General features: G+C 52.0%; 8 protein-coding genes across 8 annotated transcripts; 3 read left to right on the plus strand and 5 right to left on the minus strand.

The window, feature by feature from the left end:
- Positions 1-158: 158 nt before the first annotated feature.
- GT037_002242 (serine threonine protein phosphatase 2b catalytic subunit protein) lies at positions 159-4,528 on the plus strand (the record flags this gene model as incomplete). The annotated part of the gene is made up of 9 exons (XM_038927289.1): positions 159-312; positions 414-745; positions 793-1,050; positions 1,097-1,535; positions 1,586-2,054; positions 2,197-2,260; positions 2,456-2,825; positions 2,878-3,013; positions 3,073-4,528. 9 exons carry the CDS (start codon positions 159-161, stop codon positions 4,526-4,528), a joined length of 3,678 nt encoding a protein of 1,225 aa, XP_038790581.1.
- Positions 4,529-5,417: 889 nt separating this feature from the next.
- GT037_002243 (uncharacterized protein) lies at positions 5,418-6,106 on the minus strand (the record flags this gene model as incomplete). The annotated part of the gene is made up of 3 exons (XM_038927290.1): positions 5,418-5,642; positions 5,691-5,864; positions 5,918-6,106. The coding sequence occupies 3 exons, from the start codon at positions 6,104-6,106 to the stop codon at positions 5,418-5,420; spliced, it is 588 nt and encodes a 195-aa protein (XP_038790582.1).
- Positions 6,107-6,808: 702 nt separating this feature from the next.
- On the minus strand, positions 6,809-8,407 carry GT037_002244 (s-adenosylmethionine decarboxylase; the record flags this gene model as incomplete). Its single annotated transcript, XM_038927291.1, has 1 exon — positions 6,809-8,407. One exon carries the CDS (start codon positions 8,405-8,407, stop codon positions 6,809-6,811), a length of 1,599 nt encoding a protein of 532 aa, XP_038790583.1.
- Positions 8,408-9,969: 1,562 nt separating this feature from the next.
- On the minus strand, positions 9,970-15,603 carry GT037_002245 (uncharacterized protein; the record flags this gene model as incomplete). Its single annotated transcript, XM_038927292.1, has 11 exons — positions 9,970-10,266; positions 10,426-11,044; positions 11,096-11,518; positions 11,772-11,908; positions 12,674-12,846; positions 12,911-13,205; positions 13,254-14,006; positions 14,051-14,404; positions 14,454-14,696; positions 14,741-15,454; positions 15,508-15,603. 11 exons carry the CDS (start codon positions 15,601-15,603, stop codon positions 9,970-9,972), a joined length of 4,104 nt encoding a protein of 1,367 aa, XP_038790584.1.
- A 418-nt stretch (positions 15,604-16,021) lies between these two features.
- On the plus strand, positions 16,022-18,436 carry GT037_002246 (tfiih basal transcription factor complex helicase xpb subunit; the record flags this gene model as incomplete). Its single annotated transcript, XM_038927293.1, has 1 exon — positions 16,022-18,436. The coding sequence occupies one exon, from the start codon at positions 16,022-16,024 to the stop codon at positions 18,434-18,436; it is 2,415 nt and encodes an 804-aa protein (XP_038790585.1).
- A 159-nt stretch (positions 18,437-18,595) lies between these two features.
- On the minus strand, positions 18,596-19,684 carry GT037_002247 (uncharacterized protein; the record flags this gene model as incomplete). The annotated part of the gene is made up of 1 exon (XM_038927294.1): positions 18,596-19,684. One exon carries the CDS (start codon positions 19,682-19,684, stop codon positions 18,596-18,598), a length of 1,089 nt encoding a protein of 362 aa, XP_038790586.1.
- Positions 19,685-20,630: 946 nt separating this feature from the next.
- Positions 20,631-22,344, plus strand: GT037_002248 (mfs general substrate transporter; the record flags this gene model as incomplete). The annotated part of the gene is made up of 3 exons (XM_038927295.1): positions 20,631-20,866; positions 20,922-21,302; positions 21,360-22,344. 3 exons carry the CDS (start codon positions 20,631-20,633, stop codon positions 22,342-22,344), a joined length of 1,602 nt encoding a protein of 533 aa, XP_038790587.1.
- A 300-nt stretch (positions 22,345-22,644) lies between these two features.
- Positions 22,645-26,777, minus strand: GT037_002249 (mate efflux family protein; the record flags this gene model as incomplete). The annotated part of the gene is made up of 3 exons (XM_038927296.1): positions 22,645-22,755; positions 22,805-24,672; positions 25,451-26,777. 3 exons carry the CDS (start codon positions 26,775-26,777, stop codon positions 22,645-22,647), a joined length of 3,306 nt encoding a protein of 1,101 aa, XP_038790588.1.
- Positions 26,778-27,017: the final 240 nt, after the last annotated feature.

Here is a 27,017-nt window from a genome sequence, read left to right on the forward strand (position 1 = left end):
AGAAATTAGGACGCGCCGAGGCCTTCGTTTCGCACGCCGCCGCCACTCAAGCTTAAGCGGTCATTGCGCTCGCCCCACTACTTCGCTGCCTTCACCTCCACCGTCTTCTTGTGCTCACACCCTACGGCTTGCTGCATAGACTGCATAGATTGCCCAACATGGACAACCAACAAAAGGACGTCGACCAGTCCCAGTACATTGACAATGCTATTCGCGCCGTGCGTGAGAAGAAGCCGCTCCCTGAGATCGACTTCACCCTGCATACTATGGAAGATGGAAACCAAGTGAGCACACAGGAGCGTGTATGCAAAGGTATGCTCAATCTGTGCCTCCCGCCGTACTCTCTAGCCATGACCTGCGCTCTTGCGACGTTCCAGAGGAATGCAGCCAGCTAACCGTGCCGTGTTCCCCAGACGTACAAGCACCCGCCTTCCACCCACCCACCGACGAGCAATTCTTCTCGCCCCAAGATCGCACAAAGCCCAACATCCAATTCCTGAAGCAGCACTTCTACCGTGAAGGTCGCTTGACCGAGCAACAGGCGCTATGGATCATAAAGAAGGGCACAGAGATTCTCAAGTCTGAGCCCAACATGCTTGAGATGGATGCACCCATTACCGTGTGCGGTGACGTTCACGGACAATACTACGATCTCATGAAGCTGTTCGAAGTCGGTGGCGACCCAGCGGAGACGCGCTACCTCTTCTTGGGCGACTACGTCGATCGCGGCTACTTCAGTATAGAGGTAGGATAACGAAGCGGCGGCTGCTATGCATTGGCTGACACTCGCAGTGCGTTCTGTACCTCTGGTCTCTCAAGATCTGGTACCCCAACACGCTCTGGCTACTTCGCGGAAACCACGAGTGCCGCCATTTGACCGACTACTTCACCTTCAAGCTCGAGTGCAAGCACAAGTACTCCGAGGCCGTGTACGAAGCATGCATGGACTCTTTCTGCGCATTACCGCTGGCCGCTGTCATGAACAAGCAGTTCTTGTGCATACACGGTGGACTAAGCCCTGAGCTACACACTCTGGATGACTTGAAGAGCGTACGCAAAACAGCTCCTCGTACAGCGCAATTGCTAACGTTGTCAGATTGACCGCTTCCGCGAGCCACCCACCCACGGCCTCATGTGTGACATTCTTTGGGCCGATCCTCTCGAGGAGTTTGGTCAGGAAAAGACCAACGATTTCTTCGTCCACAACCACGTTCGTGGATGCTCATACTTCTTCTCGTACCCGGCTGCCTGCGCTTTCCTCGAGAAGAACAATCTCTTGTCAATTATTCGCGCGCACGAGGCTCAAGATGCTGGATACCGAATGTACAGGAAAACACGGACAACTGGTTTCCCTAGTGTCATGACAATCTTCAGTGCGCCGAACTACCTCGATGTGTACAACAACAAGGCCGCGGTACTCAAGTACGAGAACAACGTCATGAACATCCGACAGTTCAACTGCACACCTCACCCTTACTGGCTGCCCAACTTTATGGACGTCTTCACATGGTCATTGCCCTTCGTTGGAGAGAAGAGTAAGCAAAATCACCTGTCCATATGCTGGACTTGGACTAACAAGCTCTAGTTACCGACATGCTCATCGCCATCTTGAACACCTGCTCCAAGGAGGAACTCGAGGAAGAGACACCCAGCTCTCTGGCGTCAGGACCATCATCGCCTCCTCTTTCCAGCCTCGATCCCGAATCCACCGAATTCAAGCGACGTGCGATCAAAAACAAGATTCTGGCCATTGGTCGACTTTCCCGCGTGTTCCAAGTGCTGCGTGAGGAGTCTGAGCGCGTTACTGAGCTGAAGACAGCATCGGGTGGTCGACTCCCCGCGGGTACCCTCATGCTTGGTGCGGAAGGTATCAAGCAGGCCATTCACAGCTTCGAGGACGCCCGCAAGGTTGATCTACAGAACGAGAGGCTCCCGCCGAGCCACGAAGAGGTACGAAAGTCTCAAGAGGTTAGCCGAGAGCAGGCTCTCGAAAAGGCCACCAAGGAGGCCGATAACGACCAAGGGCTCGCCACCGTCGCAAGGCGTATTAGCATGTAAGTGTTCTCCAACTCGACATGTTGTATAGCTGCTAACTGGTGTAGGTCATCTGGATCGGGACGCAACCGGAGAAGCTAGGCGCGATTCAAGCGCTCGCGATCTGAGAGTGAGGCTGATAGACGAGCTATGACACAGCAGGATGTTTAGGTTCTTGATTTCTGTATTGGCGGGCCACCAAATGTCATCAGTATACCACGTAGGCGTATGTGGACCAGCGTAACCTAGAGGTATCACCTTACGAAGTACGGTAGTAATTTGTCGGTCGACTGCTCAACCTCAAAGGGGTCGACTTCTCATTGAATCAAATAAAATCACATCCCTATCAAAACAAAGCGCATCGACTTGGTTGTGCAAGCGTGGTGTGAGCAGACTGCGCACGGGCCCGGGCCGAAGCTAGCTTTGCCGACATACGTCAACATGGACATTTCAACAGCAATGCTCAACTTCAAGCCCGATGCCTCCATGGGTGGCCTCAGTGCCGCGACTGACGATCTTTCGCAAGGCAGGGACGATTGATCGGCTCCCGCTTGCGCGTCGCTGTCGCAATGTCCTCACTTCACGCTCGACGATCCTCCGCGTGCGCTCCGCATCGACACATGTCTCGCCGACCGCGATCAATCTGCGCCCGCACATCCCACCCCGGAACAAGGAGCTGTATGATGCGCTGTCCGCGCTCAGTGGAGCCGCCGAAACATATGTCAATATCAGCAGGCTGCAATTGGCACTGCGGGGTCTCGCCGCGCAGGATGCCGTCACAAGAGTTGCTGGTACGGTATTCACGCAGTACAATTCGAGGAGCTAGCAACTGACGACATGTAGTTCTCGGTCTGAACAGTCAATTAAGTGCGCAACAGCTTGCACGGCTACTGCTCGCAGATCCGCTGAGTGCTGAAGAGCAGTGGGAGAAGGAGCTCGTGAAGACAAGCGATGGCAACCAGAGGGCGGTACTACTAAAGTATGTGCACTCCTACTACCGCAGCAGATACCACAGTCTCTAACATGCTTGTTGTACAGATATGGCGATGACCCCGATGCACACGCACCTTCACCCCTCTACAAAGTCCTCTCGATACCCTCACGAACACTCCAGTCGCACAACCTAGAGGTCCTCGTCTCTACCATTAACGTCAATGTCGCCAAGTCCGTACCTCATATGACAACGGAGAGCTCTACTGAATCGTTGTTGGTTCCCAAACTCCAGGCCACTTCTGCACGAGGACTACCGGTCCCATACCCGGTACATAAGACCTTGGTACTGGGAGAAGGATTAGACAGTGCGATTGCGTTTGGAAGATTCTCGGCGGATGGATTGGAAGAGGCGCAAGAGGTTGTGAAGATGGCTGTTGACCTTCCCGCGCCATCGGAAGAGGCGAAACAAGACACTCAGACCGCAAGCGCCCCTATCAATATTCAAGTCGGCACAAAGGCGCTCGACAGCTTCCGTGAATCGATTCAGAACTCCATCATATATGAGCGGGGGTGGTTCAAAAGCGGTTTGCCCACGCTGTCGGAGTGGCTGGTTCGAGATCTCCAGGCTACAGACACCATGAAGCCACCGATGAAGACACTTATCAGTTCTATAGCGGATGATGTGGAAGCGAGCATCACGAAACAAGACGCTGCAAGATTGCAGCAAATGGCCTCCGTACCAAGAGAACAAGATGTCACAACGTCTATCGTTGGCCATCTCGAAACCTGGGCCGAAAAGTCTCATGCAGAGCTCCGCGATCAGCTCGATGAAGCTTTCACGGCGAAGAACTGGCACAAGTTGGCTTGGTGGAAGCTCCTCTGGCGTGTCGACGATGTCACAATGATAAGCTCTGAGATCCTCGAGCGGCGATGGCTCGTCTCAGCGGAGAAGAACAGCATCTACCTCGCCGGTCGCATGAACCAAGCCGGATTTCCAGATGACGTCCAACACCTCGCTGTCGCTAACATTCCTGAGGTGACAACGCAGGAAACAGCACCGACAGCAGAGAATCCACGAACGGACCTTTCCACCAACGTCCGGAAGCCGATGCCATGGTCTGATCACATTCCTGCTGCTCGCACAGACCTCATCAACGACACTGTCCCGCCTCTGCAGGCCCTCGCTCAACGACTCATCTTACAGACCTTCAGCACGACGTCCCTCTCTTCTGCCGCATCAGCACTCCTCTACGCCTCAGTATCTTCCTTCTCCGTTTTCGAGGCTTCGGCTGTCGCAGCACTTGGTCTCACATTCTCTCTTCGCCGTATGCAGAAGCTATGGGAAGGTGCTAGAGAATCGTGGGAGGATACCCTGAGAGAAGAAGGGAGACGTACGTTGAAAGGTACAGAGGAAAGGATCAGATTCGTTATCAGGAATGGAGGAAAGGGGTATGTTGAGGAAGAAAGCGTTGCTGAGAAGAGGGCAGCGAGGGAAGCTGTAACAAAGGTTAGAGAGGCACTTGAGCGAATGAACGGTGGTGCTGGAAAGGGAAGTGTATGATAGATGTATATGAAACCGATCCAATCTCGTATGGCATGATTATTCTGTTGTAATAGTTGGTACGAGTAAGTGTCTTGAGCGATAATCTTCATCCAACCTCCTTGTGGCATAATGACTGCCAACATCGCTGATCGAGGGTACCGCGCATGCACCCTGACTTGGTACAATTGACCATATTTTGCTCAATTGCACAACCCTATTATGCCCATTCGCCTTGATGTGTGGCTACTCACAGTGTCAGACCCTGCACCTTATCATGCAGTTGCGAAAATACGTTCCCATTTTCTGCTGCATAGCATCCACACCCGGTGTCGAGCCTCATTCACCGTGGTTAGTTGTCGTTTTCGTTTGTAAAGATTACGAGGTGCCTTGTTGTACTGTTACCTACAGCATTGCTTACCGTCGTCGACAGGGATTTCACACAGCAAGGAACGAAATGTAGTCTCTGTCAAGACACTATAGCTAGGGTCTATTTGTTAGTAGCATCCTTACTTTGTAAAGAGAGAGGAATATACATCTGTATCTTATAGAAGCTAGAGAAGTCACGTTATAAAGGCAGCAAAGGTAAAGGTACTTTTAGTTTGTTATGTATAGAAGAAGACTAACTAGTTATAAGAGATCTTCTGTTAAGCACAGATGATAGATTCCGTGCTTACTCTGGTTGTTCCTTTCTCGCTGGGCAAGACGCACCTAAGAAGGAAAACCTGAGATGGAGTGAGATGGAATTTCCAAACAGAAAACCGTGCTGCCGCACTATCAAATCGCTAGTTGTAAAATGATTGATGACAAATTAAGCATGTCTGCGTTGTATGGTCAGCGATGTTGGAGAGGGAAAGTTGGAGGAACAAGTTCGTGTGACCTTACCGAAATCAAGAAGGTGAGGAAGACATTAGGCTTTGCGATAGTTCCTGAAAGAGTTGCTATGCTTGGCTTTTTCTTTCTCAGTCAAGTTGATCCATTTGAGATAGAGAAGTATATCTTGGGGCACCTCTTTCTTAGAGATGTAGATCTTTTCGTGCTCTAACTTCGTTGATTCAAGGCGAATGAACCATCTTGTGCTTGTGCCTGTAACACTAGTGCCGCTGTGGATGTCGAAATCATAGCTAAAGTTGATCTGTTGTTGGTTAGAAAGATGATCTGTGAGTAGAAAAGAGATGCGTACCTTGAGCTCAGACTTCTTGCTTCTCGCGCTCTCAATATCAACCTCTCTCTTTGCCTTGGCCTCGTCCTTCTTCCTGACCTTCATGGCTTCTTCTTGTTCTTTGGCTTGAAGAATATCCTTCACTTCTTGCACGCTCAAACTTCTAAGCAGGTCATGGTTACTCTTTAAGTCGCCCTAGTTATATACAGTTAGTACTGATATAGAGCGAAAGATACTTTGTCACGTACCCGGCTTCCACAGACAGACGTGCTTGGTGTAGTTCTCTTTCTGCGCTTTGGAGATCGAACTGACGAAATCTGTTCGCTATCTTCGTTGTCTGTTGGAACCCCATCATATTCGTCGTTGTCACAATCGAACGGTGTATTTCTCATGTCGGAAAATGCTCTCGCGGGGCGTTTTGCACGTGAAGATGACATATCGACGATAGTGAATGATAGTAGATACGTGAAAACCAGAGATAGTAGTGGTTTGTTCAGGGGACGAGGTTGTAGATAGACTGTTCAGGTAGAGTGTAGGAATCTAAACCTTCAACCTACAAGAGACAAACTTATATAGTACATGCTACTACTCCTACAGGCGGTTAGATAGTCGGGCATCTGTCTCTCACCCCTAATGCAGTAATTTACTTACCTACCCCGCCTTTACAGCGGGATAATGACAAAGTATAGGTGAAGGTAAATAGTAGTATGTTGAGAGCAATAAGAGTTAGGCATCAGTGTCTAGAGGACAGACAGCGAGTGGCCAGCACTGTGCTTCTCCTGTGTTTGCAACGAGTGGGGATGTAAATGGAACAAACAAGCCCAAGTGCTAGGGCTGCAGCAAGGGGCGACGGCGGGGCAAATGCTGTGCAGTGGACAACGTGAGGTTTAGGAATTAGCTGGTAGTCTTTTGTAAGTGGAGAAGAACAAGCGCTTCAGATTGCAAGTATTGTGAAGTTGAGAGATGGAATATGTAATTCGAGAGCGAAGTTTCATCAGGAACTTGACCAAACATCCTACTAAACGCTGGCTAGACATTGTAGTGACTGTGCCGCAACGCTGGACAAAAGACGCAACAAATACAATCGCAAAACCTATACATGTCCTGCTGCCCTGCGATGAAAATCATTGCAGACCCACCTAGAAGATCTCACCAAGACGAGGCTTTCCACCCTTCCAATCGTCACGCTCGTAGTAACGGAAGACCAAATCGTAGCCATCTAGGTCGTGCACGATGCGGTCAACGCGACGGTATCCTGCGATTGTCTCCATTCTCTTGGCCTTCTCAACATTCTTGCCAGGCATCTCATCAGCAGTAGGCTTGGCCTCGAATAGAGTGACACTGAACCTGCCAGGCTTGAAGATACCGACTACATGCTCGACCACGTCAGCAGTCTCTCGGCCGGTCTGGCGGGCAGGCACATTGGTCTCGAAGGAGGCATAGGAGCACTGAGGCTCGGGCGTGACGTGCACAGTGAAGTAATGCGTGGCATCGGAACCCTTCTTAGAGCCGTTGGGAGCACCGCCCGGAGCGGGAATAACACCGTTGGCAGAGAAGCCGCATGGCGTGAAAAGATAAGCGTCGATGCGAGCGTCAGGGTACTTGGAGGTAGGGTAGACATCAGCCAATCCACAATGCTCAGAGACGACAGTGCCAAGCGTATGGCCCTCGGTGGTCAGCTCTTCAGGGAACGTGAGCTCCTCGTCAGAGTTGAAACCGGAGTGGTCAGAAGACGTCTGCTCGAACACGTCGAAGCTGTCATCAGAGGTGTGCGTGTTGGCAGTGGAGTTGAGAATAGTAGAGCCACCGAGACTCTCGCTCTGACCATTCTCTTCCGCAATAGTGCCGAGAGACTGGATGGCATTCTTGCGAGCTTCACGAGCCCTCTGAATGTAGCGACCTTCCGCAACCGCACTTGCGTCCTCTAGATAGAACTGACGAGCGTTCTTCTCGTCGAGGTCGGTCATCAGGATTTCCAGAGTCTCGTCCTCTTCTTCGTCGGTGGCCTGCTCACGCAACAAGCGCTGGGGGTGGCTCACAAACTTGGTCTCGGTGTCAGGCACAAGCTTCTCCTCACCAGGACTGGGAGGAGGGGTGAGGCTGGTGTCTGGACCGGTAATGTAGAGGTACCAATGTTCACCGTTCATCTTGCCAATCATGTAGGCACTGCCACCCTGGAAACGGTCGTCAAGGTAACGAACCTCATCGCGCCAGCTGCGGTGGGGTCCACGCTGCTGGTCAGGGTAGAGGTAGTTCTTCCTGCTGTAAAACACGCGGTATGGTGTGGCGGCTGGCGCAATGCCGGATGCCTTGGGGGCAACGTACGGGAAGCCAGCGTCTGCAGCAATCTCTAGCATGCGAGTAAGGCCCCAAAGCAGAGTAGTAGTTCCGCAGGTCTTGAGCACCACTTTGTGGGGGAACACAAACATGCTCGACTCGGACAAGAGGTATGCATCGACATGCTCAGACTCGATGACGGAGAGAACCTTGCAGTTGACCAGATCGAGCATGTCCTTCCAGGTATCCGCCGACACCTTTTTCAGTCCAGCTGGACCGGCCTGTCCAGGCAGGTCAGAAGCGGAAGCGCTGAACCATACTTCCAGAAGCTTCTCGGGACCCTCGAAAGAGTTGGTAGAGTCGAGATCGATAGTAGCCTCCTTGTTGATGGTCAAGTGAGGGGTGCCAATATGCGACGAGGGCGACGCAGTGTAGTGCTGAGGAATCTCAGTAGCGACCATCTCTCGATTGTGTGGCTGTCGCGCGCACAGAACGGATAGGGTAAGTGTATTTGTTGGCCGAGTTTGTACAGAGGCTATGAGAGGTGGCTAGCTATGAAGCTATGTGCAGCTCAACCTCGCTCAGACAAGCAATGCGGTGCTCGCCTGAGAAGAAGTGGCCCACGGGTCGCAAAAAGTAGGCGAGGCTGGCGTGTGCCAGCAGCAGTTTATGGAGAATAGGGTAACCGACCGTAGTCGATGTTAGGGAGGTCGGGCGTTGAGGGGAATAAACGAGGCCTTGCGCCGGGAAATGGTGGCAGTCGTGGGGGTCCTCGCGATACCAGATTCCGATACCCTGGGCAAGTATCGGGTCCAGCAGACGAGGAGATCTGCTTAAGAGGATATGGTAATTGGTGGTGGGTTGGGGGGCGTGGTGGGTGTTATCGGGGCCTGTGGAGGTCAGCGCTGGCCGTTTGGATGTTTTGCACACTGCTTCACGCGGAGACAACGACTCACTTCGCAGGCTTGGACAGAAATCGTACCAGGTCCTCTCGACGCATAGAAGAGCCGAAGTGGGCGGCAACAGGTGGTCTGCGGGCTACCGTAGCCTAGGCAGTGGTGTAGCGGGAGAAGAGTAGGTCTGCCAGCGTGACGACGGAAGGCTGGTGGGGAGCGTAGAGCAGAAAAGTTCAATGCAATGGCGTTGGGCGCTGATAGAATCTGCCTGTGGATGAGCCGGCCAACTTCTCAAAGATATTCGCAAGCTGTAGATGGACAGATGTGGGCGTGTTAAGGATGTCAGAAGAGCGACGTACTGTGCGCAGTGGAAGCAAACTTGACTAGGGCAATTTAACGTGCGTGCAGCTGGGGCGACGTCGTGGGAGCTTCGGGCCTTCACGCGACACGATTTTTAACGAGTGCGGTGTTTTCGCATCAGGACGTCACCGCCTGTCCCAAGTGGCTGGAGCGCCCCGCCGCCTGCCACTGCACCCGACTCAGCCATGTCGTTTGCGGGTATTGCGTCCGCCACCGTGTGCCTGACACACGACCTGAGAAGGTCCGACTTGGGTTGCTACCATGATCGGCTGCCGTTATATGCATCAGGGAACAAGCTACCATCCCCTATCCGCGCTACACCCTGCCTGGTCTAGCCGTCCGTCGTTGCGGCTTTACACGTAGTACCTTTGGTACCTGATACTACCAGCACAGCCTTACGCCCGCACCCAGTACCCCATGGGCATATGCTGCATCCTCCTTTACAATCTCTTCCACCAAACCATCCCGACTGCATCGTTGCAAAAGACCGACCACCACAACTAACGCTAAAACATGCGTGGTTTGATATAGTCAACTGGATTATATCGCCCAAAATAACAATCGTAGGGAGCTGCATATACATGTATATCACATCGCCATAAGGATGCCAGACCCTATTGCATCAGCACAGCCCCTGCAACCAACAAGCATCCTCCCAGCAACCCATGGCCATGGGCCGAAACACCATGCACGCCATCCAGCCTCCAGCTCTAAATGCATACAACAAACCTGATATACCTATATCTTCAATCAACACTCATTACAACCTAACTTTCCCTAACAGGCATCTCCAACTTCACCTTCCCTCTCTCCATCATCGTTGCGAAACACTCCCTCAGATCTAGCACTAGCGCATCCGGGGCTTCGAAGCCTGGTAACGTTGCAGGGCGACCGGCATGACGCTTCACCCAGAATATGTCCCAAGAGCTTGCACCCCACATGAGCGGTGTCGCGTTACTGCTGTTGGCAGGGAGGAAAGTGGAGATGCCCAGGGGAGTATCTGTGAAGGTTTGGTATGAGGGGGATTGCATGTCCATGTGTGCGCGGCGGAGCCAGCGGAGAGCCTAGTTGCGGGAGGATGTCAGCAGGAAAAACCATGGAGAAAAGCTCAAAAATAAGCCGCTGTAGCTTCTAACAGATCTCTAGCGGCAAACATGCGTCAGGCACGGGTATCTCCCAGCCTTCTCAACACCCACGCGTCAAACAAATGAAAGGTAACGTACCGCTTCAGGCCCAGGCAACCACTGCAACATTGTAAAGTTCAGTACCTCCGTCGGACTCCAGGTATAACTTCTCCCATCGCCTTCAGCTCTTCCCGGGCTCGTCGTATCCCCTGGTCGCTCCGTAGATGTTGAACGTAACTCGTCCTGTTCTTCTTGCTCTTCGTCGCCACCCTGCATCTCCAGCTCAACAGGCGAGAGGAACGGACTCCTCGATCGGGACGACGAGAGCGGACGCTGTGGCAGATCCCTCGTATGAATGACATCCAGCAGAGCGGCTAGCAACCCAACTGGTGAATCGCACAAAGAGAAAGCCAGTGTCTGCGGCCGGAGGGAGTAGAGCCGATGCAGTATAGGCCCTAGTGGCTCACCGTCATACATCCCGTCCTGTATGGCGAGGTGTTTTCCGGCCATACTCTGTGATGGAGCCTGCACTTCACTAGGCATGTAACCAAAGCTCAGCAACGGCACTTTTGCCTTTGTCAACTTAGCAACACGGTACTTGAAATACCGCATGGCTCCACTCTTCAACTTTGGCTTGTCAAACGACGGATTAGCTGTGTGCACTGCCAAACAACTTTTTGAATGTCTCAGCGCCAATGCACGACAGATGCCAAAGCCCCTAATAAGGTTCGTTAGCTACCACATCTCAGACTATTAGCATGCTACCTACCATCCCGTTCCATGCGCAACAAATTGCGCATACCCCAGCCTTCCCATCAACTTCTGAAATACTTCCGCCGTTCTGTGCAACCCAAATTCTTCTTCCATACTGGCATCGCTAAATCCGAACCCCGGTATGCTCGGCGCGACGACATGAAAAGCCTGTTGTGTGCTATCGCCGTACCCTGATAGACCGTGCGGATCTGTCAATCCGTTAATGACGCGTTGAACCTCTATGAACGAAGAAGGCCATGTATGGCAGAGAAGTAAAGGGATGGCGTTGGGGTGCTTGGATCGCTTGTGTACAAAGTGTATGCGTAGCGATTTGGTAGTGGTAGGAGAGGCCACAGAGGGCACAGTGATGGTCGTGCGGTATTGGGGCAAGGTGGAATTGAAGCGGGACTCGGCGGCGCGCCAGTCATAGCCTTCTAGCCTGTGAGGTTGTCAGTTTCTAGGAATGTTTGGCGTGGAATTCATGTGCAATGCGAGAGACAACACAGCTAGTTGTTCTCTAAGTGAGGTGGATCCACCACAATGGTTGTAAGATCGTGTAGTAGTAAGTCCTGATTCTCATAGGAGTCATGATCTTTCCATCGCAGGACAGCAATACACGTCTTTGCGGATCCCACTCTCGATTTTTTTTCCTGTACGCAAGTACAAGTCCGGCAAAGTAGTAGCTAACATACCAGAAGTCTAAAAGTGGTTCAAGCACACTCTTCGGTGTACCTTGCCCCCATCTCTTCTCATTCGGTAACTCAAGTTCACGCGGTAAACGCGTCAACTCAAGTTTTTTCTTCGTAAGCTCAAGGTACTTGGCAGATACCTATGTCGCGATTAGGCCAACCAGTCTGTCGATACGTCAAAAGGAGATACGCACGTGCATGCTATACGTAGTGATGGCTTCATCGTCGTGGGGTGCCGCCATGATATACGTTTAAAGCTTAATGCCGAGGTTATTTTCTTTCCAAACTGTTGCCGATATTATTCGCATAGTATCTTGCTAAGAGTATAGTGCACGTACCTTTATGGAGCGTCATGTATATCCTAATCTGGTTGTTAAACACCCTGTTCCCACAAACAGGCCGTGATAATTTTCGCTAAAGACTCGGTACCAAAGATTGATCAAAGGGTATATCAGTGCGGAGAAGTAGAATGTATACCATTAGCTAGTGGAAGCACTACATAATCATCAGGTACCTCCGCATAACACTATCACTTGTCGCGATGGCATATCAAGATAAGATCGTCCCGAGGCGCGTCAGAGACGGCTTAGAGCTTGCGCGTTTTGCTTAACTGCCAAACCATAGGAAAGATCTAGAAGCGCCTCATAGATATTCATCCGTTGTTGTTGGTTATCTATCCCTAGTCTACCGACGTGTGGCGAGTGTTGTGGCTGTGCAGCCGGGCTAAACATGATCGGCAAATGTCAGGCTTCGATTGGGGTAAAAAGCCTAACCTGCATTTCAGGCACACCAATCAGCATTCACGGTGCAACTAGCTCTCTTTAACATGATGATAGAAGCTGTGGCCAATTTTTGCCATGTGGCTGGAAGAGCATGGTCGTGACATGTCGCTACACGTCCCTAACAGTGTTGGCGCCGGCATTACCGCTGCTCGCTGGGGAGCGTTGCGCAGCTTGATTTGTGACACCGCGCAAGTTGAGGGAGCCAATTCGCTGCACAAGATTGCTCCCTACCGCATCTACAGCCCCTCTTGGCTGTAGTAGTGAAGGAGCCGTGGCCCCAACTTCTTGAACCCTGACTGAATGTAGGTGTGCAAAGTTAGTCCGTGTTTCACATGCACTTCATGCAAGGGCATTACTTACACAATCTTATGCTAGTGTTGTTCCAAACTCCGGCAGTACCCTTGGCTACAAGCATCTCGGCCGCGAAAACAAATCCCCAGAGTAGCGACTCGTACCAGCCCAAAGATAAGGCTGACCATTCAAAGAGATGCACCCTGATAGGCGAAGGTTCAATTCCGCGTATCTCAATCTCGCGAATAGTTTTCAATGCTTCTGCCGTGTCGTTGGAGCTGCCTGAGTTAGGCATCTTGGGACCGAGCTCCGAGATCAGCATAAGAATGGTATGTAGCGGTAGCTCTGAAAGCCATCCTTCCAGCTGCGAACAAGATTAGACAAGTCTGTTGTTGAGGTTGAGTTCACTTACCCATGGGACAGATGGTGTGAAGAACTCATTGGTAGCCAAGGCCGGACCGGCAGCGCTATGTAGACTGGTCATGCTGTTCTGCCGGGAGAAAGCAGGCTGGCCTACTGGCATCTTGCCTCTTGCTTTCTCTGACATACCTCTTACCTGGGACGGTACAGAGTCTTCCACAGATGATGCTATCGACGCGCTTCTGGAAGCGCCCGACTGCGACGGTACGGGAGACCTTGATGGTTCTGAGGGACGTGCATCTTCCGCGTCCGAGTCGTCATCGTCATCGCCAATAGCGAAAGCACTGTCCTCTTCTGGTACGTTCCCCAAGGTAGGTGTCCGGGCTACTGTAGGACTTCGGAGGCTATCGATAGAGCTGGTGCGAGTGAGATCTTCGCCGCCCTCCTTACGTTGCTGACTCTGCCGCTCGATCTCTTCTTGTCCGCTTTCCAAGGTGAAATCTCTTAGCGCCTGGAACCTCTTCCGTGATCGTACGATAGCGTACACCAGGTTGGGATTGTGTTGGTATTGATGTTCAATCATGGCGTTGAGAACCTCTAGTAGTGAATGCAGAAGAGTGTGATTGTTCTCGTTGGCAAAAAGGAAACTAGGAGATGACATGGAAGCAAACAGTTGGAGCAGTTTAGAGCTCGAGGCGCGCCCGATGTTCTGGACATGGGCCGCAATGTTGTTGAGGATTGCGAGTAACGCAGGATAAATGGCGTCTAATCTGCCTTTGCCAGTTGTGAGTAGGGTATAAATGGACTGACACAATTAGCAGATGTATAGTCTTTCATTGTCGTACTCACCGTGATGACGTAGTCGGCGTAGGTACCGTGGAAATTGGGTATCCGTATGCTAGCCGGAAGCGACTCCTGTCCCTCAAATGTCTTATTGAGGCTCTTGCCAAATTGCGGCTCAACGCTCAATGTCTGGAGTACGAAGATGCACATACGCACAAGACCCTGCTTTGATGGGTCGTTGCGCTGGTCGATGGCGTAGTAAAGCACCAGCACGACGAAATCATGGGCTCTGTCAGTATCAATGATGAAGGAACGGAAACGCTTGTTGCACTGCAGAGCCTCCCAAAAGAGCATGATCATCTCGGGTGCCCATGTGAGTGACTTGTGGCTGCCGGGAAGGTAGGAGGTGTTGGCTTGGAGCTATACTATGTCAGCAAAAGGAAAGTGGTATTCTAAACATGTCACATACTGGCTGATTCAGTATCCTTGTCATACCGTCGACCAGGAATTGGAAGTCTTGAGGACGGTGCAGACGGCCAAGGAAATGGCGGAAGAAATTCTTGGGTGCCGGACCGTTGCCAGACTCAGGTATGGGGTACAGGATCAGTACCAAGAGTAATTGTAGGCAATAGGTGACCAGGACCTGTCTCTGGTCCTTGAAGACGACGTGGTCATATGGCACGCGCCATGTGGCGGGGTTGTATTTGAGAGTCTGCGGGGGTCAGCAGTGCAAAAGATAGCGTGCAATGCACTCACAGTATTCAGGAGGGAGCAGAGAACGGACAGGACAACCTGTTTGTCCGGACACGTCGCAATATATGTAATGGCCTTGACGCCCTTGACTGGAAGCACACCCGCAGACATGTACATGGACTTGCTTGCCAAAGTAAGCAGCAGGCGCAGGATCTCGGTCCGGTTGCTCTCAAACTCCTTGGTGGAGGCGACAGGCGTGTTGCAACCTACGCCACTCTGCCATATCGCATACGTGACCTTGTTCTTGCCTGCTGTGACCTTGGGAAGAGTGAATTCGGAGAAGAAGAGAAGGTCAATCAGCGTGTCGATAATCTCCTCGGCCAGCGGCTTGGCTTTCTCGAACTCGGGCTCCTTCTCTGTGGGCGTCTGCTCTGGGTCGGCCTCATCGAAGATGACCTCGCTTCGCACCAGCTGGCCCCGCCGACTGCGCTTCCGCCGCGCAGCCCAGAAAAAGTGGTCCTCCCAAGTCTCGAGATGGTCGGCCTCATACAGAAAGGGCAGCAGTCGCGTCAGGACCCTTATGCAGTTGAGGGCATCGCGCTCGGGCGCTAGCTCAGGGTCGGGGAAAGAGGGGTGGTTGCGCAGGACTATGAGGCGTGAGGTAACGGCGAGGATGAGCGTCTCGAGATTAGCGAGGTTGTTGTCGCGGGTGCGGCGAATGTCTGCGGGCGAGAAGAGCGAGAAGACATCCTCAGTCGACTCGGGCAGCTCCCAGAACTGGCGCCACGGTCAGCACAGCAACAGCATAGAGAGCAACGAGCAGAGCATACGCCAGTCCAATAAGCGTCGTCGGCGGGGATCTGCTTGGGCTCAGACAGGCGAAAGACGCCTTGCTTGAAGGAGAGTTTTGAATCGGATGCACCCATTGGGAAGCATGTCACGTCCTCATGTGCGCATTCTATGTGCTGGGAATAGACACGGTAGTCGTGGTGGTGAGCAGCCCTGGAGAACAGCCTCGCCGAGAGTGACGTCGGCAGGGCCCCCCTAGCAAACGCCGGCTATTCACATGCTTTCGCGTCTGGGCGCGTTGCAACCTAAATGTTCACCACTGACCTGCCTTGCACAGTCATCCCTCGCACAGTCATCCCTCGCCCCAGCCTGTCTGACTGTGTCTCTAGCACCAAGACGCCAGAGATGCAGGTGCCATACGTCATTACATAATCACCGCTGCGCCTTCCTCTGCCTTTGCCTACTGCCTCCGCCACCGACTACCTCACCAGCAACCGCTCTTCGTCGATATCGACTGTCCCTCTGCACCGGCATCTCACCCAGACAGTCGCCACGATGCCACCCAAACGCAAGCTCGCGCAGACTGCAGCAGACGCCGAGGCCGAAGATGGCTGGGACGACAACGATGAGGGGCCCATGAGCGACCAGGAGACGTTCGATCAACTCAAGGAAGAGTTCGACGTCAAGGCCATGACAAAGCGGGCGCGCGCTGGACGGGTTAGAGATGCGGCGGCCGATCTCTTCAGAAAGTCAGACCAGTGGAGCGCGCCGCTCAAGCCTGACCACTACAACCGCCCGCTCTGGGTCAACGATGCGGGCGGCATCATCCTCGAGTCCTTTCATCCTCTCTTCGATGAAGCCCAGGACTTTTTGATCAACATCGCCGAGCCGCAGTCGCGTGTCTCCAAGATGCATGAGTATCAGCTTACCACCCACAGCCTCTTCGCCGCCGTCAGTGTTGGCCATTCCAAGCAAGAAATCATCGAGAAGCTCGACCGCTATTCCAAGACAGCCCTGTCTGCCGCTATTGTACAGTTCGTCGAGAAGTCCACCTCTGCCTTCGGCAAGGCAAAGATCGTGCTCAAGAAGACGTTATCGTACATCGAAAGTGAGGATCCTGCCATACTTCAAAAACTTCTCCGCGACCCTGTAGTCGCCGAGTGCCGAGCAGACTCAACGGATGGGCTCATTAAGGAGGCCGCACCTAAGATCGGACAGATGGCTATCCCAGGTACAAAGTTGGCTGCTGGTGCCAATAACATGGCACAGCAGCAACAACCAGAAGCTGCCCAGAATCCGCCACCAAGCGATATGATCGCCACGCTCCGAGAGGATGATGACGATGACGAAGTCGCCCAAGTCCACTCGTTCCAGATCAGAAGCGAGGAGCGCGAAAAGGTCGTCAAGCGCTGCCGAAGCATTGGCCTACCGCTCACCGAAGAATATGATTTCAACAACGACGATACCAACCCGAACCTTGAAATCGATCTCAAGCCCCATGCACAGATCAGATACTACCAGGAAAAGGCTTTGAGTAAAATGTTCTCCAACTCTCGAGCGCGTTCAGGTATCATTGTGTTGCCTTGTGGTGCAGGTAAGACTTTGGTCGGCATCACAGCCGCCTGTGGTGTCAAGAAATCAGTTATTGTCCTGTGTACGAGCGCCATGTCAGTCGTGCAATGGCGAGCCGAATTCATCAAATGGTCCAACATCAACCCAGAGGATGTTGCCGTTTTCACTGCAGATAACAAGACTAGATTCCCGCGCCAGGCCGGTATCATCATCAGCACCTACTCTATGATCAGTAACGCTAGGAAACGTTCGCACGATGCCGAGAAGGTTATGCAGTTTATCCGTGAGAGAGAATGGGGACTGCTGATTGCTGATGAGGTGCACGTTGTACCCGCCAACATCTTCAAGAAGGTCACATATGAGATTGCGTCCCACGCAAAGTTGGGACTTACAGCTACACTACTGCGAGAAGATGACAAGATCGATGACCTCAACTTCCTGATTGGACCCAAGCTGTACGAAGCTAACTGGCAAGAGCTATCAGAACAAGGCCATATTGCCAAGGTCCAGTGCGCTGAAGTCTGGTGCCAGATGACACCCGAATTTTACACAGAGTGGCTCAAGCCTTCGTCCCTACAAAAGCGTGCACTACTCTCCATCATGAATCCCAAGAAGTTCCAAGCCTGTCAGTTTCTGATTAACTACCACGAGTCACGAGGAGACAAGATTATCGTCTTTTCTGACAATGTGTACGCGTTGGAGAAATACTCACGTAAACTTGGCAAGGCATATATTTACGGCGCAACACCTCAACAAGAACGTCTTCGTATTTTGGAGAACTTTCAACACAATGAGCTTGTCAACACTATCTTTTTGTCCAAGATCGGTGACACTAGTCTGGATTTACCCGAGGCGACGTGCCTTATCCAAATCTCCTCTCACTACGGTTCTCGTCGTCAAGAAGCACAACGCCTGGGCAGAATCTTGAGGGCGAAGCGTAGGAACGACGAAGGCTTCAATGCATTTTTTTACTCGCTAGTCTCCAAGGATACAGACGAGATGTACTATTCGTCAAAGCGCCAGGCTTTCCTAGTCGATCAAGGATATGCCTTCAAGGTCATCACTCGTCTCGAAGGCTTAGAGAATTTCTCACAATTGGCGTTCGCAACACCACAGGAGCGTCGAGAGCTTCTTATGGACGTCCTCCTTGCCCGTGAAGAAGACGCCAAGGAAGAGAGGATCGAGGGTGACGCGTTCGGTACCAAATATGCGTCCAACAAGGGCAACAAGAAGAAGAACGGTGTGAGAAGGGCAGCCGGCACACTTTCCGAGTTGTCTGGAGGTCAGACCATGGCGTACATGGAAGTCAACAAGAGCAGAAACAAGGAACTCAAGGGCACCAAGGGTGTTCAAAACGCTTTCATGCGAAAATTGGCCAGGTCTGGGGCGAAGAAGTGAGATGCGTACGATACCAATTTGCGTGTAGATCACGATTTGCATTCTTACGGCGTTATTATTTCGGGACTGGCGAGTTGAGAGTTGCGGACGGTCAACACACTAGAGTGCATGGTATGCATGACAGAAAATTGAGTTTGTTCTTGGATACTGCGTCCGACTCTATATTTTTACACTTGTAAGAGGTACGGATGCGATAACTCCTGTATCAGGCAAGCAATTCACATATTCAAACATAGCGTCCCCCTCATTGATCACACACACCTCATGCCATGTACGAAACCTTCTCTCATCACCGAATGCTTTATAATGTGCAAGTGCGCCGCCGTAGATCTTTAGATGCGACGCATGGCTCTTAGCCCAGTGCTCGAGGTCTTCTAAATTGGCGAAGAAACCCGCGCCACACGATTCTTTACGCGGCTCCTTGTTACTGCCGCTGTCATTGGAAGTTAGGTCCTCATTCTGGAGATATTGGATACTGAGTGCCCCAGTCTCCGCTGAATTCTCGTGCAAGTATCTAAGGCCTTGCTTCAGAGTCGGCTCCAGCTTCTGCTCATACGAATCTGCTTCCTCTTTACCGCAATTCTCCCAGTACTGTCCGGAACGGATGTGGACCATGTTCGCATGGTTGGTGCCCCTGAGGTGTTGGCCAACACCATTTGGGATTGGGTCAGGACGCGGCAAGTCGGCAGCTCGCGGGAAAAGGTCGTGGGCTGAATCGGGTATGCGATCTCGAGCCGCACCCCAGTACGTTGAGAGATTGTGTTCTTCGGTGCTAGCTTCTGGTAACCTCGCTAGGCCGGGGAGATAATCGAGACCAGAGTAGTTGGTCTCCAGGCGCGATACTGATGCTATGAAGAATTCGTGCCACAAGCCGATTAGTGGGCGACCGGCGGTGGAGACTCCTTGATGTATATCCTTGAGGTTCAACGATCCAACGACACGGTCAAGCCGCCTTCGATCACTCCAATAGTAGACCCATACAGTAGCACCAGTACGACTGTAATTATCTATCGTGGTGAAACACTCCACCGCCTCTGGCGCGCCACTCTGTTCGAACCAGTGTTGAATAGTAGAGACAGCTTCTTCTCTCGCTCGAGTAGCTATATCACTATCTTCGTGTTGCTCGACACCAACATAGGATATAAAGACATGTTCGATATGATCTGGCAGACTGAGTTTCCATCTAGGGATAGGCACACGGTGATTTTGAGGTTTGCGCAAAGGGTACAGACGAGCGGGACAGGACATTTGATCTAGGTGACGGTTGTGAGGTTGAGACTTGAAGCTTCGGGGAACAGATCTTGGCCTGACCCCGCATTCTGAGCCTTGAATCAACATTAGCTTCGACATCATAGCTCATTGCTTACTCGTGTCCTCTTCATAGAAGTGAGTTCGGGGCTTCAAGTGGCTCCGGCGACGTAGACAAATGGTGGCATTGTCATCTGCCATGTATGTTAGTAGCGTACATGTACTTGAGTTTTCGTTAGTTGGATCTAGGGGAACAATGGTTATTCGGGCTTTCAACGGCTCGAAACTTGACACGCTGAATTGCGACAGCCAAGGTTAAGCGTTGGGTGAACTGTGGCGTGTACGGCGTGGCGTGTCTCCCCGCACTTTCGGCCTTCTAGCGCGCGGCGCTTGCGGACTTTCGGCACTTCGTATAGCATCTCCTTACTGAGGCTCACTGAGGCTCACTCGAAACACCTTTGACCGTTTCCACGTAAGTCAACACGCCAGGTGCACGTATAAGGCTCCAGATTATTGCCATTTGTGGAACAAACTGAAGTAGGGTTCACACATGTTCTTCTCGAAGTGTCTGCGAGACTAGCCTGCGACATGTCACAGCACCATGAATGACCGAGTTATGCCTACTCCAACCTGTCAGATGCGTAACGTGTTTGCAGATTAACAAAAACGCCCGGCTGGGCAGCGTACGACAGCTTTGTGGATCAGGAAGTATATCATCGTGGTTTACGAGTTGCACTTGCTCTGCAGACTGGCTCTCGACTTTTCTTTCGCCTACCTCTACAGTTACATTATTTCGCTTCGTTGCCTACTGGTTTTGGCAAACCGCTGGACGGCTTTTCCTCATCCAATCACTTTATTTCACACTTGACTAAGATAATCTCTGTGTTCAAGAGACGCAGGCCGTCCTTTTCGTATCGACTTCATTCCAACATCCAAGCTGCTAACGATGGGGTGGGGTGTGCTAGAGAGTAGGCGGTCAGCATTTCCTCGAGGCACTTCCAGATTAGGAGTCAAGGACACGAGCGACGACAAAGTACCCGAACTCGATAATTCTAAGAGAAGTGGCGGTATTGTACTCTCCCCGCAGCCCAGTGATGACTCGAACGATCCTCTCAACTGGAGTTTGAAGTGGAAATGCCTCCATCTCCTCATCCTTGCTTTCGGCTCTGCAGTCACCAATGCGTAAGATCTCGCCGGATTACTTGATCTAATCAGGACTTATGCTCATCTGTCATAGAACCACTACCATGCTCACTCCAGGGTTGGAGCCTCTTACTGAGCAGTTTCAGAGCAATGAGAGCGACATATCTACTTGGATCCTTACAGCACCGACTTTCTGGACCTCAGCTGCAGCGTTTGTCGCGGTGGCGGGAACGGATGTCTGGGGACGAAGACCATTCTACGTATGGAGCGTCGTTCTACTTGCTCTAACCAACTTTGCTGCTTATCTTTCGTCAACATTCCCTATGCTGGCTATCGCTCGGACAGCTGGGGGTCTCTTTTCGGCACCCCTATTTACACTCCTTACCGCGACTATCAGCGACGTATTCTTCGTTCACCAGCGAGGTCGGTCTATTGCTGTGTGGAATCTAATGTTGAACTCTGGGGCGCAAGTTGGGTGAGCCACAACAATATCTTGCAATCGTACCAGCAACTAACTTGATATCCTTCCTAGTCAAATCATTGCTGGCTTCGTTACTGACGCGTTCGGCGTATCGGCAAATTTTCTCATCACTGCCTTCATCTACGCTGCTCTGATCCCGGTATTCTACCTCACAATCTTCGAGTCAGCCTACTTCAAACGGAAAACAGACGATGTTACAACAATTCATGTTCAGGCGGACAAGCTAAGCGCCGAATATGACGAGGAAGATTTCAAGTCTTCTGTTCGACCTCCTAAGCAAACATACAATGAGAGGCTAGTTTTGTCCCGTGGCAGACTATCAGAAAAGTCGTTCTTCAAAGGAGTTATCAAACCCCTAGGCCTCATCACTTCACCGATCGTCTTCTACAGCTGCTTCCTGAACACTACGGTCTTCCTATTCCTTGCTGGCATGTCAACCTTCATGTCAATCCTCCTATCCTCTCCCCCATACGATCTAACACCCAGTCAGATTGGGCTGACCAACTTACCTCTCTTCGTAGCTGGCCTACTGTCTGGGCCATTCTTTGGTTGGATGTCTGATGCTTCGGTGAATCTGATGGCGCGCCACAACGGAACAAGCAAAGGCATGGTCGAACCCGAATTCCGTCTCGTACTTCTCCTGGTTTCCACCCCTATCACTATGGCGGGCCTCATCGGTCTGGGCGCGTCGTTCCAAAACAGTTTGCCTCTAGTCTGGATTCTTGTTTGGATGACAGTCACCAACATGGGTAGTGTCGCTGGAGTACAAATCGCCATCGCGTATGTCATCGACTGTCACCCTGAGCACTCCGCCCAGGCCTTTTCTTCCATCAACATGATCTCAGCAGGTGCTGTAACGGTGGGATTGACTCCGATGATTGGTTGGCTCGAAGTTGATGGACCTATGGCCGTCTTTGGAACGCTGGCATCGGCGGCCGCCATTGTTACTGGTGCTGCACTTCCTCTCTATGTGTTTGGCAAGAGGATTCGCGCTTGGTATGAGAGCGCGGCGTGGGCCCAAAAGCTTCTTGACTGAGGGTGAAGATAAGAAAAGAACCAGGTCTTTCAGGCATACTTTACGAGGCAAAAGCAGTCGTTACCGAAAACCAACGCTGTTGTAGCGAGCAAGTTTAACTCGGCCACTCATTCGTCCAGTATGAAGCTTCTCCGAAGCATACCACCGTTCATTTCACATCAATGTGTTACTTAAAAGTATGTAATGCAAGACTACACGAGTTTCTAGAATGTGTCTCTGCGTTGTGTGGTGATCAAGGATTCGTCTAGGTGTGACAACTAATATTATGCAGCGATACGAATATATCTGTAGTAAACAAGCTTAGTTTGCGGCATTTCGCACCTTGGCATCCTCTACTGCTTTGTCCCAACTGGTCCGCCATATGAAAATGCCTTCGATGGCAGCTACGATGCCAAGTGCAATCGCTGGTCCCTAAGATACGTTAGCATAGTCCGATTGTGGTATGCCTAGCGAGACTCACACTCCAAAGTCCATACAAACCCCAATGCGGCGACCCGAATCCAGTACCGAAGCTGATTGGAATACCGACGACATAGTAGGCAAAAAGTCCAACATAACCGCCAATTTCCTGCCTACCCAAGCCACGCAAGATGCCGTTACAGTTTGCCGCTAGAGCATCAAAGACTTGGAAGGTGGCGCACAATGGGAGAAGCTTTGCCACCATGTCAATGACTTCTTCGTCGGGTGTGAAGAGGCGAGGTATAGCCTCACGAAGAAGTGAAAGGAGTAGGAGGTTGAAGATGCCGACGACGATTGAGGCACAGACAGCGACTTTAGCTGCTGTTTTCGCTGGAACTGCTAGTGTAGCTCCAATGAGGTTGGCGATGCGTGTGGAGGCTGCTACGCTCATTGGGAAGGGTATCTGGAAAGTAATACCGGTAATGGACCCGAGTACAGACTGCGCTGCAAGTTCAGTTGGACCAAGCCATGACGAGCTTAGTGTCAGGATTTCAAAAGCTAGAAATTCTGCAAGCACCATGACCAGACCAGGAAGCGCAAGCTTCACCATGGGCATCCAATTTCTTAGCGCTCGTCTGTCAAAACCGCCCCAGCATTGGTATCCGTCAATGAATCTGACGTAGAGAAAGAGCAGCAGAGGAAGGACGTTCTCCGTGATCGAGACAGCAATGGGTGCTCCGATGAACCCCCAGCCAAGATGCCAGACCATGAACCAATTCAAGAAAGCATTGAGTGGAGCGCAGATAAGCAGAATGTACATGGTCGCGCTGAAGATGCCTTGTGCCTGTACGTAGCGTTTTCCAGATTCAAAAGCTGCATACCCAGGTGCTCCAGCAATAAGAACCTTCAGGTACAGTCCAGCTAAGCGTGCGGTCTCTTTCTCTGGAACGATAAGCGATAGGATCTGTGTGCCGAAAGCCCATATGAGTGATATCGGGATGGTGATCAAAAGCAGAAAGTACAACATGCGTTGCAGTTGCAGACCGACAAGGTGAGGACGCCCGGAGCCGTATGCTTGCGCACACAACGTGTCGAGTGAAGTAGCCAGGCCCTGATACACTGCATAGCCCGTTATGGACGCAGTCATACTGGCCAGGCTCACGGCTCCTAGTTCAGTTTTGCCGATATGCCCGACTGTGAAGATACTCGCCACTGGCAAGCTGTATTGTAGCAAGAAGGTCAGGATGAGCGGTGCGGAGCTCTTCGTCAAAACTTTTGCTTCCCGCTGCCAACTTGTGTTGATCTTTCCCGCTGCAACCGCCTCGTTCCATTTCTTGTTGATCGTTTTTGGTGAGTCTAGGCCCCCATATGGTTGGCTTGGATCGCCTTCTGACACTCCGAGTAGCGTCGTGCGCTCAGAAGGTGACTCCACTGCGCTCTCCTCGTCCGGAGTGCTCTTGACCTTTCGTAGCCCTGAAATAGACATCCTAGATCGTACTCGGTCAAAAGGTCCTTCGCTTCCAGCTCTTGGATGCTTGGGTGGAATCAAATGATTATCGCGAAGCAGGCTCCGCTCCTCGTCTCGCACGGTCTCCCTCTCTTTCTTCGACAAATGACTGTGTTTCTTCCATGACGTTGGTAGGTGACTCCTTTCAGGTACGCTGGTAGACATTATAGCTGTACCGCGTGATCCTGGGTTAACGTAGGAAGGCCGGCGATAAGAGTTTATCATGGAATATTGCCTGACTGTATCCGAACCCGAGGAAGAGTCGTTGTCATCTTCGGACGCCGAGTTGTCTTCTTCACGATCCCGTGCAATGGCTTCTTCTGCTATATCTTGCGACTGGGTAAAGCCCTCCATCTGTGATGCGACATCGTTTGCAAAGTCATTGACCGGCTGTTCCGGTGGTATCGTTGGTGGGGCCATGGCTTTCAAATCCAACTTTGAGTTGATGTGCCACTCAATGGCATATGGATGGTGGTTGGAAGAAGAGGAAGAAGTGTAGAAGGCAGGACTACCAAAAAGTCAAAGAGTGGGGAATGACTGATATGATCACTCATTATGACTATCGCATTGGCTGACAGATTTCGGCATGGTCTAATGCGGCAGCTACAAGCGAAAAAGGCGACTTGCACATTAGCTTCCGCCCTTTCGCCTTGCCGAGATAGCTTGACACATGACAAGTGCAGTAAAAGGCGCATGTGGTGACTCCAACCTGCACGATTGTATTCCTTTGGTGGTGTTGCAGGATCAGGGCCGATTGGTGTTGTTAGGATATCATCGGCTGATGCTGATCTTATCATCCAGCACCGATGCACAAGCGTATGAGGCTGCGACCGAGTCTACGGGCCATACAAGGCCGATGTGCAATCTTGAACGCGCCACCTAGTACTATAGCATTCGAGGGCCAACCTCAATACCAGAGCTAGAGAGTCTTTTGTGGACGCAGACACACCGAAGCGCAGATAATCATCAATTTCAAATGCCAGTCCCAAACTCGATCAATGTAGTTCTTGATCCTAACAACAGAATTGACCGACAACAGAGGTTCTGGAGGTCCAGAAGCATTGTGTCATTGCTAGTATTGGAATTCATTTCGCTAAAAGGGTATGATCATTGTACAAAAAGAACATTAGACAACCACTCTCCTCAAGCCCTCCGTGCCTCCCAGGATTCTCCTTCCAGTAACAGCATCACGTCCTTTACCGCTCTCCCATCTTCCTTCACGGCTTCCTTCTTCTCGGCCCCAGCCCTCGTCTTCTGCTTCCCCGTCGTCTCCTGTTCGGAATCCTGCGGCACCCTCCATGAAGGCGAGCTGGCGGTCATGCTCACCTCCAACCCATCGGTGTATGCAAGTGTAGCAGTAGACGAATCCTGTGGGCGAAGCTGTTGGAGTTATGATGGGTGTAACACAGATCGGACACAAGGCTGATGAGGGTGGTGTAGGTACGGTGAGGATGGGGAGGAGGGTGGTTGAGGATATCGGAGGGTCGATTCGTTGGGGTTTGTCTGACAAAGACGATGCTGGACGCGCCTTTTCGGAGGATTCTGCCTGCTTCGACGATTGCTGCTTTGCCGAAGGCGGAAGGGATGGTAGTATCGGTGGTGGGAGATCGATGTTCTCAGCGGCTTTCCTCGATAGCTGTCGGGCAAAGTCTGAAGCATGCCACCACTCTAGAAACTTGAGCGCAAAGATACTGGTCGGGAGGAGTATCTTTAGCGAGCTCAACAAACGCGGCTCGATGCTCCTCGCAATGTTTCTTGGTGAAAAGATGGATCCGCCCTCTCCAGGCCGCGCAGGCCCAACCTTTCTTGGTGCGGTTGCAATTTCAATCGCCCTGTGGTCCGCCTCGCCCAATCTCCGTATCCGTGAGCCGATCAACCACATGAAGGGCGAGTGATACTTTGTGCCATCAAAGAGGTATGCCATGTTGAATGCCAGCAAGGAGAAGTAGTAGGCGGCATTCACACTGGGGTAGATGTTCCGTAAAAACCACTTGTAGTAGTGCATCAGTCGCTCCTTGACAGTCGCTCCGGCCCGTAATCCTTCTCTATCCCGGTTGTAGCCAGGGCCCAGGAGGTTCGCATGCGCAGCGTGAACGTCGTAGCCCTCGTCAAACTTCCTCTTCAGCCACGGCAGGCCAACGAGCACGGCAAGGTTCTTCCAGATGTCGCCGTTGCCCAGCTTGACAGCCTCGCGCACGCTGTCGGATGCACCTAGCTGTGCGCGCGGTATCTCGCCTCCTCGCACTCTCAGCACCCGAGCGCGCTTGAGACCGTAGAAGTTCTCGGTGAAGGATCCGCCGTATGTGCGCAGGAAGTGGCGCTCGACGAGCAGCATAAGCAGCGCGTAGACCTCATCGAAGGAATTGAGTATGGGAAGTAGATATCGCGGATACCGGGGTGTTGTGATGGCGAGGAGGTAGCGCAGCGATGGGGGCAGGAGCGATGCGAGTTGCTGCTCGGAAAGGAGTTCGAAGAGCGAGGGCTTGAGGTCGTCTATGCCATGCTGGAGTGCTGGAAGGAACTCCATGTCGGCCTGTGCAAAGGACGGGGAATCCGGGGGATCATGGGGTTGATGATTGTTGTAGCATCATCTGTCGGCCATGGTTGATGCGGCAGGTACGCGCAGCCGAGGCAGGAGCGCTCGGGGCTAGCCGCCTCCTCCGCGTTCACTCGACGCGTGCGAGCGAGCTCCTTGCTACGTCACATGCTTGCATCCCCAGGCGGCGACCGTCACCTCTGTCTTCCAACCATAGCAAATGTAGCAACA

This window comes from Alternaria burnsii (assembly GCF_013036055.1).
Source record: "Alternaria burnsii strain CBS107.38 chromosome Unknown 750, whole genome shotgun sequence".
Lineage (NCBI taxonomy): Eukaryota > Fungi > Ascomycota > Dothideomycetes > Pleosporales > Pleosporaceae > Alternaria > Alternaria burnsii.